The 16,634-nt window shown below is 34.3% G+C and overlaps 1 protein-coding gene across 1 annotated transcript in view; it reads right to left on the bottom strand.

The window, feature by feature from the left end:
• Nucleotides 1–5,305: 5,305 nt before the first annotated feature.
• The window catches only part of LOC128241247 (cardioacceleratory peptide receptor-like), an 84,359-nt gene continuing 73,030 nt past the window's right edge, over nucleotides 5,306–16,634 (bottom strand). The window contains exons 3-8 of the mRNA XM_052958193.1: nucleotides 9,253–9,388; nucleotides 8,802–8,999; nucleotides 7,962–8,101; nucleotides 7,450–7,609; nucleotides 6,122–6,250; nucleotides 5,306–5,538 (exon numbers count right to left, since the gene is read on the bottom strand). Coding sequence (XP_052814153.1) covers nucleotides 5,306–5,538; nucleotides 6,122–6,250; nucleotides 7,450–7,609; nucleotides 7,962–8,101; nucleotides 8,802–8,999; nucleotides 9,253–9,388 — 996 coding nt within the window. The remainder of the gene's footprint in view (nucleotides 5,539–6,121; nucleotides 6,251–7,449; nucleotides 7,610–7,961; nucleotides 8,102–8,801; nucleotides 9,000–9,252; nucleotides 9,389–16,634) is intronic.

Raw genomic sequence — 16,634 nt, 5'->3', positions numbered from 1 at the left:
TAACCTTTATTAACACAACGTTCCGGATATCCCACTTACACTCATTATAAACTGTATTAACACAACGTTACGCTCCGGATATCCACCTTACACTCATTAAAACCTTTATTAACACAACGCTCCTGATAACCACCTTACACTCAGTATAACCTGTAGTAGCACAACGCTCCGGATATCCCCTTTCCGCTCATTATAACCTGTATTATCCAAACTTTTCGGATATCCTCCTGTCACTAATTATAACATGTATTAAAACAACGTGCCTGATGTCCACCTGACACTCATAATAACCTGTATTAACAAAACGTTCTAGATTACCCACTTACACTCAGCATAGTCTGTATTAACAAAACGTTTAGAATAACCCCCTTACACTCATTATAACCTGTATTAAAACAACGTTACGGATAAACCCCCTTTCACTCAGTATAACCTGTATAAGCAGAACGTTCCAGATAACCCCCTTACACACAGTATAACCTGTATTATCACAACGTTCCGGATATCCCCCTTACACTCATTATAACCTGTATTAACACAACGTTCCGGATAATCTTCTTACACTCATAATAACCAGTATTAACACAACGCTCCGGATATCCCCCTTACACTCATAATAACCAATATTAACACAACGTTCCGGATATCCCCCTTACACTCATTATAACCTGTATAAGCACAACATTCCGGATATCCCCCTTACACTCATTATAACCTGTATTAACACAACGTTCCGGATAATCTCCTTACACTCATAATAACCAGTATTAACACAACGCTCCGGATCCCCCTTACACTCATAATAACCAATATTAACACGACGTTACGGATATCCCCCTTACACTCATTATAACCTGTATAAGCACAACATTCCGGATATCCCCCTTACACTCATTATAACCTGTATTAGCACAACGTTCCGGATATCCCCCTTACACTCATTATAACCTGTATAAGCACAACATTCCGGATATCCCCCTTACACTCATTATAACCTGTATTAGCACAACGTTCCGGATATCCCCCTTACACTCATTATAACCTGTATTAGCACAACGTTCCGGATATCCCCCTTACACTCATTATAACCTGTATTAGCACAACGTTCCGGATATCCCCCTTACACTCATTATAACCTGTATTAGCACAACGTTCCGGATATCCCCCTTACACTCATTATAACCTGTATTAGCACAACATTCCGGATATCCCCCTTACACTCATTATAACCTGTATTAGCACAACGTTCCGGATATCCCCGTCTCACTCATTATGACCCGTATTAGCACAACGTATTTATGCACAATGTCCCGAAAAGCCACCTTACAATAAATATAACCTGTATTAACACAACGTTCAGGATAACCCCCTTACACTCATTATAACCTGTATTAACACAACGTTCAGGATAATCCCCTTACACACATAATAACCTGTATGAATACAACGCTCCGGATATCCCCTTTACACTCATTATAACATGTATAAATAAAACGTTCTGGATAACCCTCTTACTCTCAGTATAGCTTGTATTAACACAACATTCCAGATAATCCCCATACACTCATTATAACCTGCATCAACACAACGTTCCGGATAACCCTCTTACACTCAGTATAGCCTGTATTATACCTATCATAAATCCAAACGAAATGCATATCGCAAAATACTGAAGTCCTTATTCTACTCCTGTGCAATACGGCCGTATTTCACTCTTATGACGTCATGTAATAACAAGTACAGTTGCACGATGTTAAAATGACGTTATAAAACAAAATAGTACGTCGTTTAAATGACATTTACTATGAAATCATGTGACTTTTAAGAAATCGGCATGCGTCTTGTGAAATCCGATTCCGCAAAAATACACTCGAGTCGAATACAACCCCCGGATCAAAACGCAGTACTAATAACCCAATTGTATTAACACAACATTCCAGATAATCCACTTACATTCATTATAACATGTATTAACACGACGTTCCGGATAATCCACTTACACAAATTATAACCTGTATTAACACAATGTTCCGGAAATCCCATTTACACTCATTATAACATGTATTAACTCAATGTTCCGGATATCCCCCTTACACTCATTATAACCTGTATTGACACAACGTTCCGAATAATCCACTTACACTCATTATAACATGTATTAACACAATGTTCCGGATAATCCACTTATCCACAGTGCAGTAAAAGCATTTAAACTGGACTACAGGTTTTTATAACGATCGAATTTGTCAGTTAAAACTGACTTTAAGTGCATCCTAGCAGGAGTAGAGAATGACAACATGAATGAAATGAATGCATTTACAGGGATAATCGCTGCATAATTTTTGGTGTGAATGACAATCCTGCACAAATTCCGATGGTTGTAAAAGGCCAAAATAACGAACAGTTTGATTCGAATGTTTAACATCGGTACTATGCGGGAAACAATATTGCTCTGTATGAAATCCATTGCGCGCGAGCTCATTAACCGGAAAATGAGTAATAAATGACAATGGCACGTCAAGCTCAAAACCGGATTGAAATAGGACCTTACGGCTGGTTGAAAAGTTTGAACCGCCAGTGAACTCGAGTTTTCAATAAAAGAGTGCTGAGTAAAACTAAGTGTTCTGTTAAAATAAGAAATTATGTCAAGCATTTATATATTTAACACAAACGTTTCAGTATGTTTTTTGCATACATAATGGATTGCAAACTTAATAATATTGTTTATTTGGTTATTTTGTTGAAATTATGTTGGTCCTTTCTACCAATGTCATTATATTATAAGGAAAAGCTCTTACAGTAAATCATTGTTGAAGTAAATACCATTCTTTTCAACTTAGCACTAATAAGACATGTTTGATTTCTCATTCTTTTCAGATTGTAACTATTTTCAGATGTATGGAAATGACAGAATAATTTACAATTAAAATAAGTTTATGTGATTTTTTGTAAGGACCTACTATGTGTTAGAACACAGACTTTTACATTGGAAGAAGCAGAGTACAAATGGAGACTATTAGCTATGTTCACGTTGTTTATGAAAACGTGTGTTGTGATCTACGTTCATTCTAAATCCTGAATTTAATTAATGAAATGAAAAACGAACTTACATTCTTATGATATATTCATGAAAGGATTTATCAGGGAGAGGGAAACGTTGGTTTATTGATGTTTTCAGTCAATCAACGAATAAGTGAGGGCGTCTTTTTTGCACAATTGGTTAACCAGTTTCAGATAATAATCCATTAGAGCTAGATAGTTCTTTTTTGCAGATGTAAAATTGTAATCAGGTGTTAATGAATAACAACAAGGTTTTTTTTAAGAATCTGCATGGATATTAGAAAGAGAGATAAGCCGGTAGATGGCACACACTTGTTGCAAAACTGCACCGGGATAGAAATTATATATCATGTAATATATTCAAAACAAATTTATTTTTTCTTGAAAACCACTTGGTATCAACACTATTTGCACAAGCCATACTGACCCCCAAAAGCAACCAAATTGCCAGTCTTCACAAATCATCTTATCCTTACTCGTTACATTTATTTAACTTGATGATGTAGCGCTTTAAAGAGGTTTAACACGTATATATTCTACAATATCTGAATTTTTTGGAAAATTGTTTTTAACAAATAAAATTTAAAGTTTATCGGAAATATTGACAAGAAATAACTATGCCTTACGTTTTTATATAATACAAACATGAAACACAATGTAACAATAGATAGATATTCATTTTCAAATACACTTCACATTATTTAGGTGCAAAATCTATTAAAACAGCATTTTTAATGTAGAATATTATTTCTACTGTGCATGGCTTACTTAATAGAGATGACAGTATTCGTTTATTAAATATTCTATGAAGACGTAATCCATATGAACACACTACAATATTAAGCAAACATATTTTTTATAAATATTTAATGCAAATCTCTGTTATAGAATGACATAAAACAAATCCCTCATTACATAGTTACTAGCATAACTTAATACAAAACCTATGTAAGAAATAAAGGTATATCTCTGACTTATAAGCTTTCAATTTAATGTTCTATTTGCACACAGTCTCGTGAAAATCAATGTTCAGTGCTTTAAAATTGATATGCATTCTATCAAATTTATCTTCGAAATCAGTATCATGCGTTTTAGAATATGACACCAGCTAAAAATTTAATTAAATATAACTATAAATTTCTATCTGTGTTTGAATGAGTATCCATATTCCAGTATTGAAATTTCGAATGAGATAAGCCGACTCCAGTATCGCTGTTTGCATGAGTTATGCCGACTCCAGTATCGCTATTTTGATGAGATACACAAACTCCAGTATCCGTGTTTGGAAGAGAAACACCGACTACAGTATCGGTGTTTGTATGAGATACGTCGACTCTAGTATCGGTGTTTGTATGAGATACGTCGACTCTAGTATCGGTGTTTGGATGAGATACGTTGACTCTAGTATCGGTGTTTGGATGAGATACGTCGACTCTAGTATCGGTGTTTGGATGAGATACGTCGACTCTAGTATCGGTGTTTGGATGAGATACGTTGACTCTAGTATCGGTGTTTGGATGAGATACGTCGACTCTAGTATCGGTGTTTGGATGAGATACGTCGACTCTAGTATCGGTGTTTGGATGAGATACGTTGACTCTAGTATCGGTGTTTGGATGAGATACGTCGACTCTAGTATCGGTGTTTGGATGAGATACGTCGACTCTAGTATCGGTGTTTGGATGACGAACGCCGACTCTAGTAGCGGTGTTTGGATGAGAAACGTCATCTTAAGCATTGTGTTATGATAATTCACACCGAAGCATATATCGATGTAAGGGTGAATACTTTAGTATAATTGTAAGAGTGAGTTACACCGTCTGAAGTATTGGTGTTTGGGCCAAATACACCAAATGAACTTATCGGTGTAAGCTGAGTAACGCCGACTCATGGATCGGTGTTTGGATGAATTTCGCCGTCTCAAATATCGGTGTTTGGATCAGTTACGCCGATTCAAGTATCGGTGTTTGTATGAGTTTTGCCGATATAAATATCGGTGTTAGGCTGAGTTTTTCTTGCTCAAGTATCGTTTATTTTTTATGATCTATGCTAACCTAAGAATCGCTGTTTAGCCGTCTTACACCGCCTCAACTATCGATGTTTTGATCATTTACGCCAAATTCGTGCATAGATATTTGGATCAGTTACGCCAAGTAAGTCTTGAAACGACTCCGGTCTAGAGTAAAGCACCAAATAGTCTAGCTTAGAATTAAGAACGTTGAATAATTTTGAGCATGAATAGTGTCTATATAGCACGTGGCGTATGGGGCGGGGAATTGTATGCGTGACGTTTCTTAAACATTCCTGTGAATATGGCCGTGTTAAACAGCGTGTAGATGATTGGGTTCGCGGCTGAGTTAAGGGGCGCTAGACTCTGGATGAATGTGCTGATAGCGATACTTCTCTGTGACATCTTGATGTGACCGAACACGTACAACAAGTCCCAGATGAAATATGGAGCCCAACAGAATATGAACACTGAAACAGAGAAACATAACACTTTATTCAAGTATTCCTCCCTTAACGGCGATGGAATAAACCTGCAGTGTTTTACTTTCGGAGAGAATGACTAATCAAATATATTTTATTCAAATTTTGAATTTTTTGACGATTCATCGAAATTACTATTCTTTTCAATTGCCTGTCAAAATCAGCATTTGGAATATAGCTTGCGATAACGTTCTTCACAAACACTCTTTCAGAAAAGAAATGGCATTACATTTGCTAAGAAGAAAAATTACATAACATTTACCGTACCCCTGAAATGTATAAGAAGTAATTCTTTCAAATATTAATAAAAGGGTTTATATCAACAAACTTAAGGCAAGCAGTAGGAACTTTACTAGGTGTTTTATTCTTGAATCGAACTTCACTAAAACAGAAAATTAATGTGAAGCACGAACTTATTTGTTTTATTTTGTATGTCCTATTCAGTACCGTGTTATTAAACATCCGTTCAGATGTTATGACAAAATGTTCGCTGTGCTTATTGCTCCAGATACGTGGTTCATTTATGTTAAAAAATGAACTCTTCTTTCCATTATACATTTTCAAGACTTACCTAATACTATAACGAATGTCATTTTAATCGTTTTAATTTTGGCCTTCGGAATAACTCCTCTTGAGCTTGAAGCTCCCATTGCGGCTTTGGAATGTCTATTGGAACCCGTAAAGCGGACAGTGATAGAACCTGGAAAATGAAATAGTGTTGTACGATTTTGCTAACACTTTATGAACGCATTTTGCTGCGTACCATTCAAAGACGGTGTGCTAAACATGTATTATGATTAGAAAACATCGATATATCGTAGCCTAAAATCATGCTTATTGTGTTGCCGTGTGTATCTCTTTCACTGTGTGCTTGGCGGTTGACTTCTGATCCTCGTGACTTTCAAAAACACAACGGTAGGTTTTGTCCCTGTAGTTTCCATTCAAAAGTTACAATTAATACGAAACACAAATACACGTATAAAATGTAAAAGAGTGAAACAACCTCAGCTCGATAAAAGCATGCATTTTTGTTGCGCTGTTCGTTGTGTTTATGTATTGACACTGACAAATGGTAACTGATATCTATTAGGTTTTGTTTACGTTTGTTTCTACTTTGATTCCAGGATCTTGCCATACCATATTGACCTTGTGGCTGTTTATTCAAACAACAAAAAGGGTAAAATTTCTGCCTAAACGAACATTCATATGTAAATAACTAAGTAAACAAACACACGTTTTGACAGCTTTATTTCTTATTTTCTAGAAATGTAAGATGCATTTCTAAACTTCTAAGAACATACTAAGTGCATTTAATGAATGCATCAAAGAACTCGTTTTATGTGACACAAACAGTGATAACATCAGTCAGAAAGCCAGCGTTCGATTTAATATTTCTGTTATTGCCATGCCCTAGGCAATGATGGGAAAACGCAGACACCATAAAATGAATTTGCTTAATGATACATGGTTGAAACATCAATTTTAAACCGACTTATAGTGCATTTTTTGCGTTGTTTGTAGGTATTCTCGTTCCCTTACGCCAATGTTTATATAAATGGGCGTACTTACAAATAGTACAAACTACAGCAACACGTACAATAGCAAATACTCGTATGAATACCCACTTCTGATGCACAACGTACGGGCTCAACAAACACTTTAAAAGTCTAACTACGCCGCACAATAACAAACAACCTCAATCAAAGCCGTATTTTAACATTTCTTAACATCATTTTGAAAGCTTAATTGCAACCCAAAGACATGTTTAACACAAAATTGAGTACACGAAACCATAGTTGTAGAAAATATAATAACAAATGATAACTATTGAGTTTTATGTAAATTTGAGAGTGAAAGCTTAGTTCATAATCCAATTGTTTGTTAACAATAAGTGAATACCTGATTTTGAAAGACTAGATTTCTCTGCGCAGCGCCTAGTGTCGGGGGATTTAAACTTGCTGGATTTTGACCAGATGACCACGACAATGGCGATGTAGCAGCTAGCGATGATGATGGCGGGAATTATCAACACCGCGAATGAAACCATGGTTACATAGATCTGGAAATGATAAATGCAAACAAACTTGATATATAAATATGTGCATCATTTTAACATTATCAATGTATCGTATTTTCAGTCGTTACTTCGAATATCTAAGTAACAGATGGCATCCAGTAATTATGTGTTCTTCCCTAGTATGTTTTTAATCTTTAATACTAGAAATCATTTCATTCTACATCTTTGCCAAACGAAATTAAAGTAAAGCACTAAGATAATCTCACTTTACGGCTAAGATCATTATTGGTAATGTTCCAGATGCTTAATCTATAATGCGTTTGGCAAACATCATCAAGGTGGATTGTGGTGCCTTGAGCTGGAACAATATAAGAAGTAGTTAAGCTGTATTTACCCGCCACACCCATGGTTGTAGGTCTATCCAACATTGTTCCTTCCCGTCTACAATGTCCATTTCTGACATGTACAACATCGGGGATGAAAATAGAACAGCAAAAAACCAGGCCAATCCAACAAGTATGCGGCACCGCCTCTCTTGAATAGAGAAAAAAATAATAATTGACCTGTTTTTAAATAAGATTGTTACCTTATGTTTGGTTTGGTTGCTTCGTTTGAAATGAGTCTTTGACCTATCTAAAACATTGAAAATGTATCTGGTAATAACTATTGTAAGATGTATATTTCAACTGAAAAGAGGCTAGACAAAAAACTAATTTAATTACCAGTATCCGAAAACACTATGTTGTATAATTGTCTTCTTTAATTTTACAAAAACACGTTTCTTTCTGATAAAAGTCATCAAATAAAAACGAAGGCAAACTTTTTAAAATGTTGTTCGTCAATTAAATTGCCCAAAAACTTATAATAATGATAAGGAATGGAAACAAATACTTCAAGCTATATTGAAGACTTAAGCACAGTTATAATTTCCAGTTTATCGTGCAGAGAACAGAGTCCCTTTTAATCTTAAAGAAGCAATGTAGGACACATGTTGTCTACATTATTTAGATCTTGACTGCCTAAGCGTTCATTATTTGATGTGATTTCCGCAAGCATGTTGATTCTAAATAGTCCAACTGAATCTACGTTATATACGTCCACTTTCGTTAAACGAATATTTGACAATCAGTGATGTAAAATATGTTCAAGATATATTGCATGTCACTATGACTCCAATATTACATCTGACATATGCTTTGTAATCTTGTATGTGAACATGTTGCAACGTGCTTACCGACATTGTTGATATTCATTGGTCTTGCAATTGCATCCAGTCGATCTATAGACAGCGCCACTAGAGAGTAGGTTGCACCAAACGTAGCTACACATTGAGCAAATTTGACCACCTTACAGCCAATGTAGCCCCCGTACCACGTGATTGTCACCTTCCAAATGATGTCTGTAAGTACCAGGAGACAGCCAACGGAAAGGTCTGCAACCAAAACGGTTTAAACATTTATATGCCAGTGAGACCAATATACTTGCGACAACTCTTTGTCAGTCGAGATGGACCAGAAGGCTCGTGATATGCCGAAAACATCTGTTTACTCTCTATAGCCATAAAGAATTGATAATGACATGAATAAAGGCACTGTGCCATTTATTTATTGGTACTATGATTAGCTATGTAGACTTACTGTTATTGCCCATATATTGCAATACGTTAACTAATTGTTTTAGTGTACCTGCACACACTAGGTTGATGATGAACACATTCATACGTGATCTGCGCTTGCCTGAGGAAACAATGCCGGCTAGGATTAGGAAGTTGCCGACCACGATCGTTACAAACAAGATACATAGAAACATCAGCTGTTCGGTCTGAAACAAACACAAGAATGGATCATTTCAGGCTTTAAGCTGCTTAACCTTATATATATATATATATATATTTAAATATATGTAAATCGTTACACAATGTTACATCGGACTATCTGCTGCTAAACCTGAAATATGCGTTGTAACTCGTTACGAAATGTTACATTAGACTATCAGATGTTTATTCTTAAATATACATGGTAAGTCGTGACAACGTGTTACACAGGATTTTCAGCTTATAAACCTGAAAAACGCTCATTTATCAGAAAAAAAAGGTGTATAATTAATTGATGTTTAATTGAAAACCTTTTCAATTTTAGCAAAATGATGTCATACAAACCATGACTTCATATATTTGTCCAAGCACTTCGTGAGTTCATTTTATTTTTGTTCCTATTGAACAAGGTTTATTAGCGTGAAGCGGTGAAATTATATCTTTATACACTCAAAGGTTTCACTTTTGAATTTATGACAATATGTTGTAAAGCTATTTTTAAAATAAACATCGCAGATGTTCAATATTTGTACATAATATTTATAATGATTTACGGTTTTCCAATGTATCTGGATTGGTTACAGGTCCAATCGATTTAAAACAATATCTATAACCCTATGTTACACTTGTTAAGACAATTGAATTATAGATTTCATATCGTGGAACCCCCAATCAGAAACATAAACAGTTCGTCCTCAGACTATCAGTATTCCAATCGAATAGCTACTGGACAATTTGTCATGAGATCAAGTATTATACAAAGCAATTACTTTTGCTCACGATGCAAAAATAATATCTATTATGGTAAGGCCTGGCAATTCGATCAACCCATAACGAACCACTGTATTAAGTGCAGAGGTGCGGTTAAACACCGTGTTGTCATAATCCCAATTCGTTGTAGACACAGAAAATAGTATCACTTATAATACATGATTGCTTTGTGGTTTGAGATTTTTTGGTAAAGTAATCATATATTTTGTATTATTTCTATCATTTTGTACTTTCAAAGGCAATGCATTTTTAATTTTTAATGTAGTTTGGATTTTGACATTAGAAAGGTATTTCTCTTTCAGGATGGAAAATGCATGTGTTTGAAGCAAGTTTTATCAAAACATGTCGAAGGAGATGTAGGAGGAGATGTAGGAGAAGATGTGGAGGAGATGTAGGAGAAGATGTAGAAGGAGATGTAGGATGAGAAGAAGGGGAGAAAATAAAGGAAATATAGGGGTAGATGTCAGAGGAAAAGTAGGAAAAATTGAGACTTTGGATGGGAAGTAGGACGATAAAAAGGATGACATGTAGGTAGAGATGTAGGAGAAGAAATGGAATTATATATTTTACGAAAACGTTTAACGAAAGTAGCCTGATAGCTAGATAATTATCGCGACTATTAGGTTGTTTAACGATGCAATTTGCGAACGTTTTCAGGTAATATAACGACAGGGATATGTCACCATGACAAAACAAGTGTTTGTTCGCAACCTTGTTTATAGGCAATCTATGCTCAGCAACGTAATGCTCTACTTCGCACTACTTTGTTCCGTGTAATTATTGTAGGCGGTAAAGAGTGGTTAGGTTAAAAAACTGAAAGGTTGTCTAAAGAACGTCTTCTTTGTAGTCAGCTGCGAGGGCATCACATGTAACAAGTAGGATCATCTGAAGATTAGCAACGTAGTAGTGTGATGCAAAAAGTATATTTCTTTACAGACTTTTAATCAAATCCTGTTTACGGTCTATCTAAATCAACGTTTCCGTGTCGTCAATCTAATAATTACATACATCAGCCTACACTTGACATTATTAGCTTTGTATGACGTATAGGACAATTAATCATAATTTGCCTATTTTCCTCCCGTTTTTTTTTACGAGAGTTAACATGGAAAATTGCTTTATTCTGTCTCGCTTTGAGCTACATTTGCATCTTGGATGATATATAGATGTACTATTCATGAAAATAGCATACGAAACTTGCCTACGCAGTTCCTTCGTGTTTAAATTAATAATAAAATATTTCAATAGTTCTTTATGGGTATTGACAAACGTAACACGCAGTTTAAGTGCACCGTTATTTATATGAAAAACTACAGAAACAATAACATTAGTCGAAAGTTAAAGTAATGGTCAAGAAAGTAGTTCAAGTCAAGTCAAAATAGTTGTTTATTTGGTTATCAAAGGGATCGGCCCATAAAAAAGACATGTAAAATTAATACAATTGAATGTAGGTAGTGAATTATATGACTAATGACAATGAACTGGTGTGCGTGCGTGCGTGCGTGCGTGCGCGTGTGCGTGCGTGCGTGCGTGCGTGTGTTTGGACCAGTTTGTATATAATAATTGAACATATTTACATTTGTCCTTATATTTATACTTATATATTAAGAAAACTTGATGTACGATGCATTTTATTCTGATATGACAAGTGCGACGCAATGTAAGGGTTAACGACGTTTCAAAATTGGCCATACATTTAATAGACATATACTTTCGTTTTATACATTTTTCTTCAAACCAAATCGAATCGAGGCTCCGTTTGCGAAATATATTGATCGTTATAATGTGATGCAAAATATAGTTTCGGTAATGTGCATGATGGAAATGTACCTTAAGGTATCCAGTTATAAATGCCATTACCATATTTTACTCAAAAATGTATTTTCTATGAATCTCTGATGGATCAATGTCCACTTTGGTGGCCATCGTCCATCATTGCAATAATGGTGTATATAGAAAACAGCTCTGGTACATAATACACGTCTGACACGTACTTCGTAGTTTATCGTTCGTTATATTACAATTTCAGTCAAGAAAATGTATTGATATGATTTCAGAAATATCCAGCAGACTGCGCAAAAAATATATATGTTTTTCATGCAAAGTTCTATATACCTCTTCCTCAAAAAAGTGTAATCTTACTTGTTTATAGACAATGTACGTATCAGTTTGAAGCAGTTATGAGAAACAATTGAATGAATATGTATGCTGACTACATAAAAAAATGGTAAATGACTGCGGAAAATGAGGCGTTAATATGAAAAACAGTTGCTGTGTAATTGTTTAAAAAGATATATCAGAAAAGGTTATACAATAATCAGACGTTGTCCGAGAATAAATCAGGGATATAGATATATTTACGGAGGTAATCAACCTTTACATGCACAGACAGACATAATTCTATAGGAAACAACTTTTATTGGGTAGAAGAAGTGGTTTCTTAAGAAAGGCGAACATGATCTGGTCTCGTAAAGAGGAAATTATATGAGAGGGGAAGTTTCGAGATATCAAGAAAATCCAGCCCAATCGCAATAAAACAAAAATGTACAAGCCTATTGTTTGATTTAGAATAAAATGTTGTGACTTCCTTTGAGGTGTCCGATCCAAAATTATGCTACACGTTTAATATTACCACCATTGAACGTAACATTAAAAGCCTTGTTATATGGGCATAATTGAAGGGTTCACGGCCAGTATTTAATATTGATCCCGTCCTTATGCTTAGACATGCTTCAGTGATTCCATTCATCATTGTTGTCACCTAAACATACAGGCCAATCAAAACGCGTACTTTCTAATCCTCATTTTAAATTCAATCTAAGTTGCTTATTGAATAAGGCCCCAGGTCAATAGTTTAGATCATGTCTTTATCCTACATTGTTCACATTTGTTTTCCACATGTAAGCGCTTCCAAATGATATCAACAACATTGAGGAGATATCGGGCATTTTGATAATTTCCTTTCATCAAAACACCGAAATTGCTTATAAAGGCGACGTTATGATAGGATTAAGATTAACTATACCAATTTAATGATTATAATTTTTGTATAAAGGCATAACCATGGTTGTTGTATTTTATATCAAGGATTGCCGATCAATTCTCAGCTGCGATGCGTTATGCTCACACTCATTCTCTCTGTGTCAGATATCTTGTATCATTCAATCTCTGTATTATTATGCAAATCCTTATGTCCCTATAACGGAACATCCGGACAAGCTTGACTAATACAAATGTCTTAATTCCACCTGCTTTCCAGTTCAAGATAGGAACTCATGCATTCGTTCATAAGAAATACACATTTTACTGCGTCCATGCAAATCTTTGATTTTCCAATTAAAAGTGTTAATCAGCGGCCATATTCTCCTTGTAAAGTCACCTTAACTAACAAACAACAACCTTTCAATTTGCACGTTCAGAGTCAAGCGCCTATTGTCAATATGGCTTGATTATAAGTGATTGAAATAAATATATCCATGAAATAAGTGTTCTCCATTGGGAAAATATATGTCACCTAAGCGCTTATGATTTCCTTAATATCAGGCTGACTAAATGATATTTTATAATGCAATGTTAACATTCTCAAAAATGTAATTATAATGTTTGCCGCGAGAAAAGCCAGTAAAACAATCGATACATTTATAAAACTAAGTTACAGTCTAAAGATCAGATATCTAACAAACTGTTTTTAACATTTTCCAAAAAAAGTTCTAGGCTTATCAAAATTAAAAGGTTTTTTAGAACAGTTGAAAAATATTGGTATACAATGTGATATATAACTGTAAAACTAACGTAGGCAGTCTGTACGGCTTAATAATGAATAACTGAAATAATTATCACTATACAATAAATGTTGTCCATTTATAAAATGTATATCAACTTAAAGGCTTACTCGATATAATTTCATAAGGGAACGCTAACATTCTCGGAATTGTATTTTGCAAGAACTACAAAGTGATATGATTCATAAAATGTCGTTACAATCTTTAGATCTGCTTCCGTTTGCTTTGAATTTTAATATATCATTGATATTAGGAAAGTGTTTAAGTCATATAATTGTCAATATCCATTATGATATTGCATTACAATATTAGATAGACAAAGCTGTATTTCCCTATGATCGTGGTCATTTTAAAAATGCAGGAACGAAATTCTTTATTATTCAAGCATTTCTGAATATGTATATATTTTTATTTGCAAATTACAAAGTTAAAAAATAAAACGAACTCTTTAATTGCACTCGCAATAAACAATTCATATGAATCTTAAAGCAAAAGACATAACAATATTTATGCAAAACGCTACAGAAACAAACTCAGTAGCAAAAAGTTTAAACATAAACCCGGTTAAATGGCATTGGGTAAACGCCAAAGACACAAAATCACAAACAAGAAACATAGAAGAACAGCAGAAAACCCCACAAACAGCACAGTGCATACATACTTTATATAAAAAATAGGTTTGTTTATCAAGAACTGTAGGTACCGCTTTGTAACAGTCAGTAAAATGTAAATTTACTTGGTGTTTAAACCAGTTTAGGTGCACAAACCTCACTCTTATCCCAACAATCCTTAATAAAGATAAAACGCAAAAGGTAAATCTTATCAAAGTATGCATTAACTTGAGGAAACTTATCTCATTACAAAGACCTATTGAAAATAAACTGGAGTTAAGTTTTTGTTTATTATAGTACTCGAATGTCAACAAATAGTATACCAAACAGTAATGCGTCCTTCTTCGTACATATAAAGTCGGTTGGTCCATATACATGTTCGGTGGCAGGCTGACCGGTCCTTGGTATGACACATATGATCCTCAGTGGTGGGTAATAGTTCTTATCGTTCATCGTTACATTAAATAGACGTCTTTAGTTATAATAGGAGAACATGCACATGGACATATACATCGTTAACACTATTGGTTAAGCGTACTATTAAAAAACACGAGCGATTTTCGGTGAGGACGTCTTGCTTCTTTAGGTATATGAATAACGAAATGATGTATTTTTATGATGATGATGATGATGATGATGATGATGATGGTGTTCTTTTAATAGGTTAAAGTGTCGACGAAGGATGGAGATTTTGTTTTATAACTATTTAAGTACAGATTGGTTTATGTATCGCCCAAGGATGGGGTAAATGAATTAGTTGTTTTTTTATTTAGACAAAATAAATAAATATCATCAAAATTTCTTAAAAATACTACCAAATGCCAGATGCACTTTATTTTGTAGTATCATGTCTCTGGTCCTTTGGGACTAGTAATGTTGTCTTGATGATATTAAAAACGAAAAAAAATAAACGCATTCAGCCGATCCTAGAGGTCTCCGAAAGTGTTGCGCAGTTCATCAATGTCAATTAACTGTTTCAACCAAACCTAGATTGCTGGTTTCATACTGTGTATGTATTGTATGATTTCGGATAATCTGGCTCCAAGACTGTATCATATAAATCACTGCTACATCAAGATTCTATATTTTTTCCACAGATACCGACATCAAACGTGACTCTCCATTTGCATAAAACTGTTATAAAACTCTGAAAGAGATAATATATTTAATATTAGTTTTGATTTTTAAATATGGTAATTCATTTTTGAATGTTAACATCTTAAATTTTCTAAAAATACCTCTTTTTTTCCATGTTGTACATGCATTTGAGAGAATAAAAAAATGACTTCAAATACTTTCATCAGAGCAACTGGTGCTAAAACGGCATTGACCATACTCTAAGCAAGGCATCATTAAAGACCGGAATGACTTTCTTTTAATCTACAGTTCATGATCTACACTTAATAGTTGAATGGACTTTCTCGACATAATTGAGTTTATTGATATATTCAGCAATGAAAATTATATAGCACAGGTTGTTTTATGCTTCTTGTTTTATCCAACTAGATGGTTACGAAAACTATTCGTAAAATGATAGTTTTGTCCTAAAATATTTCTATGTTTCCTTATAAAATATAAGCAAACACACATTCAAAGTTGGGCATAATCAGCTGCAATTAGGGAAAATATGTTGATATGCAAGTATTTTTGATAGTTCGATTATAACATTTCACAGATATATCGCATTACCTTAGGAGGCAGTCGTTTCATTATTTAAAAGATGTCCTCTGTTAGATTATCTATGTTATAATTATTTCATTGTAAACGGTCTCTAAACTCTTAATGATTGTAAAAATGTTCAGAAAAAATAATAACATTTTATTGCAAAATTAATGTAGCTAATAGGAATTCATTGAATATTTTATTGAGGTAAATCTATCATAAAAATCAACGATGTGTCGCCTGGGTGCCTCGATACCTCTATTTTGGTTGGTAAAAGTCGGGGCGAAATAGCAAGAACCAGTCCCCAATTTCTCAAAACATCTGAAGTCACTTATAACAGGATTAAGATAAACCCACTATTTTTGACTTTCAATATCTTGCATTTTTATATACTTCTGTTAAATGTGTTCATACTTAAAATAGTGATT

This window comes from Mya arenaria, chromosome 7, assembly GCF_026914265.1.
Source record: "Mya arenaria isolate MELC-2E11 chromosome 7, ASM2691426v1".
NCBI lineage: Eukaryota > Metazoa > Mollusca > Bivalvia > Myida > Myidae > Mya > Mya arenaria.
Note: the sequence above shows the minus strand (reverse complement) of the source record. Positions and strands in the feature narration are given on the sequence as shown.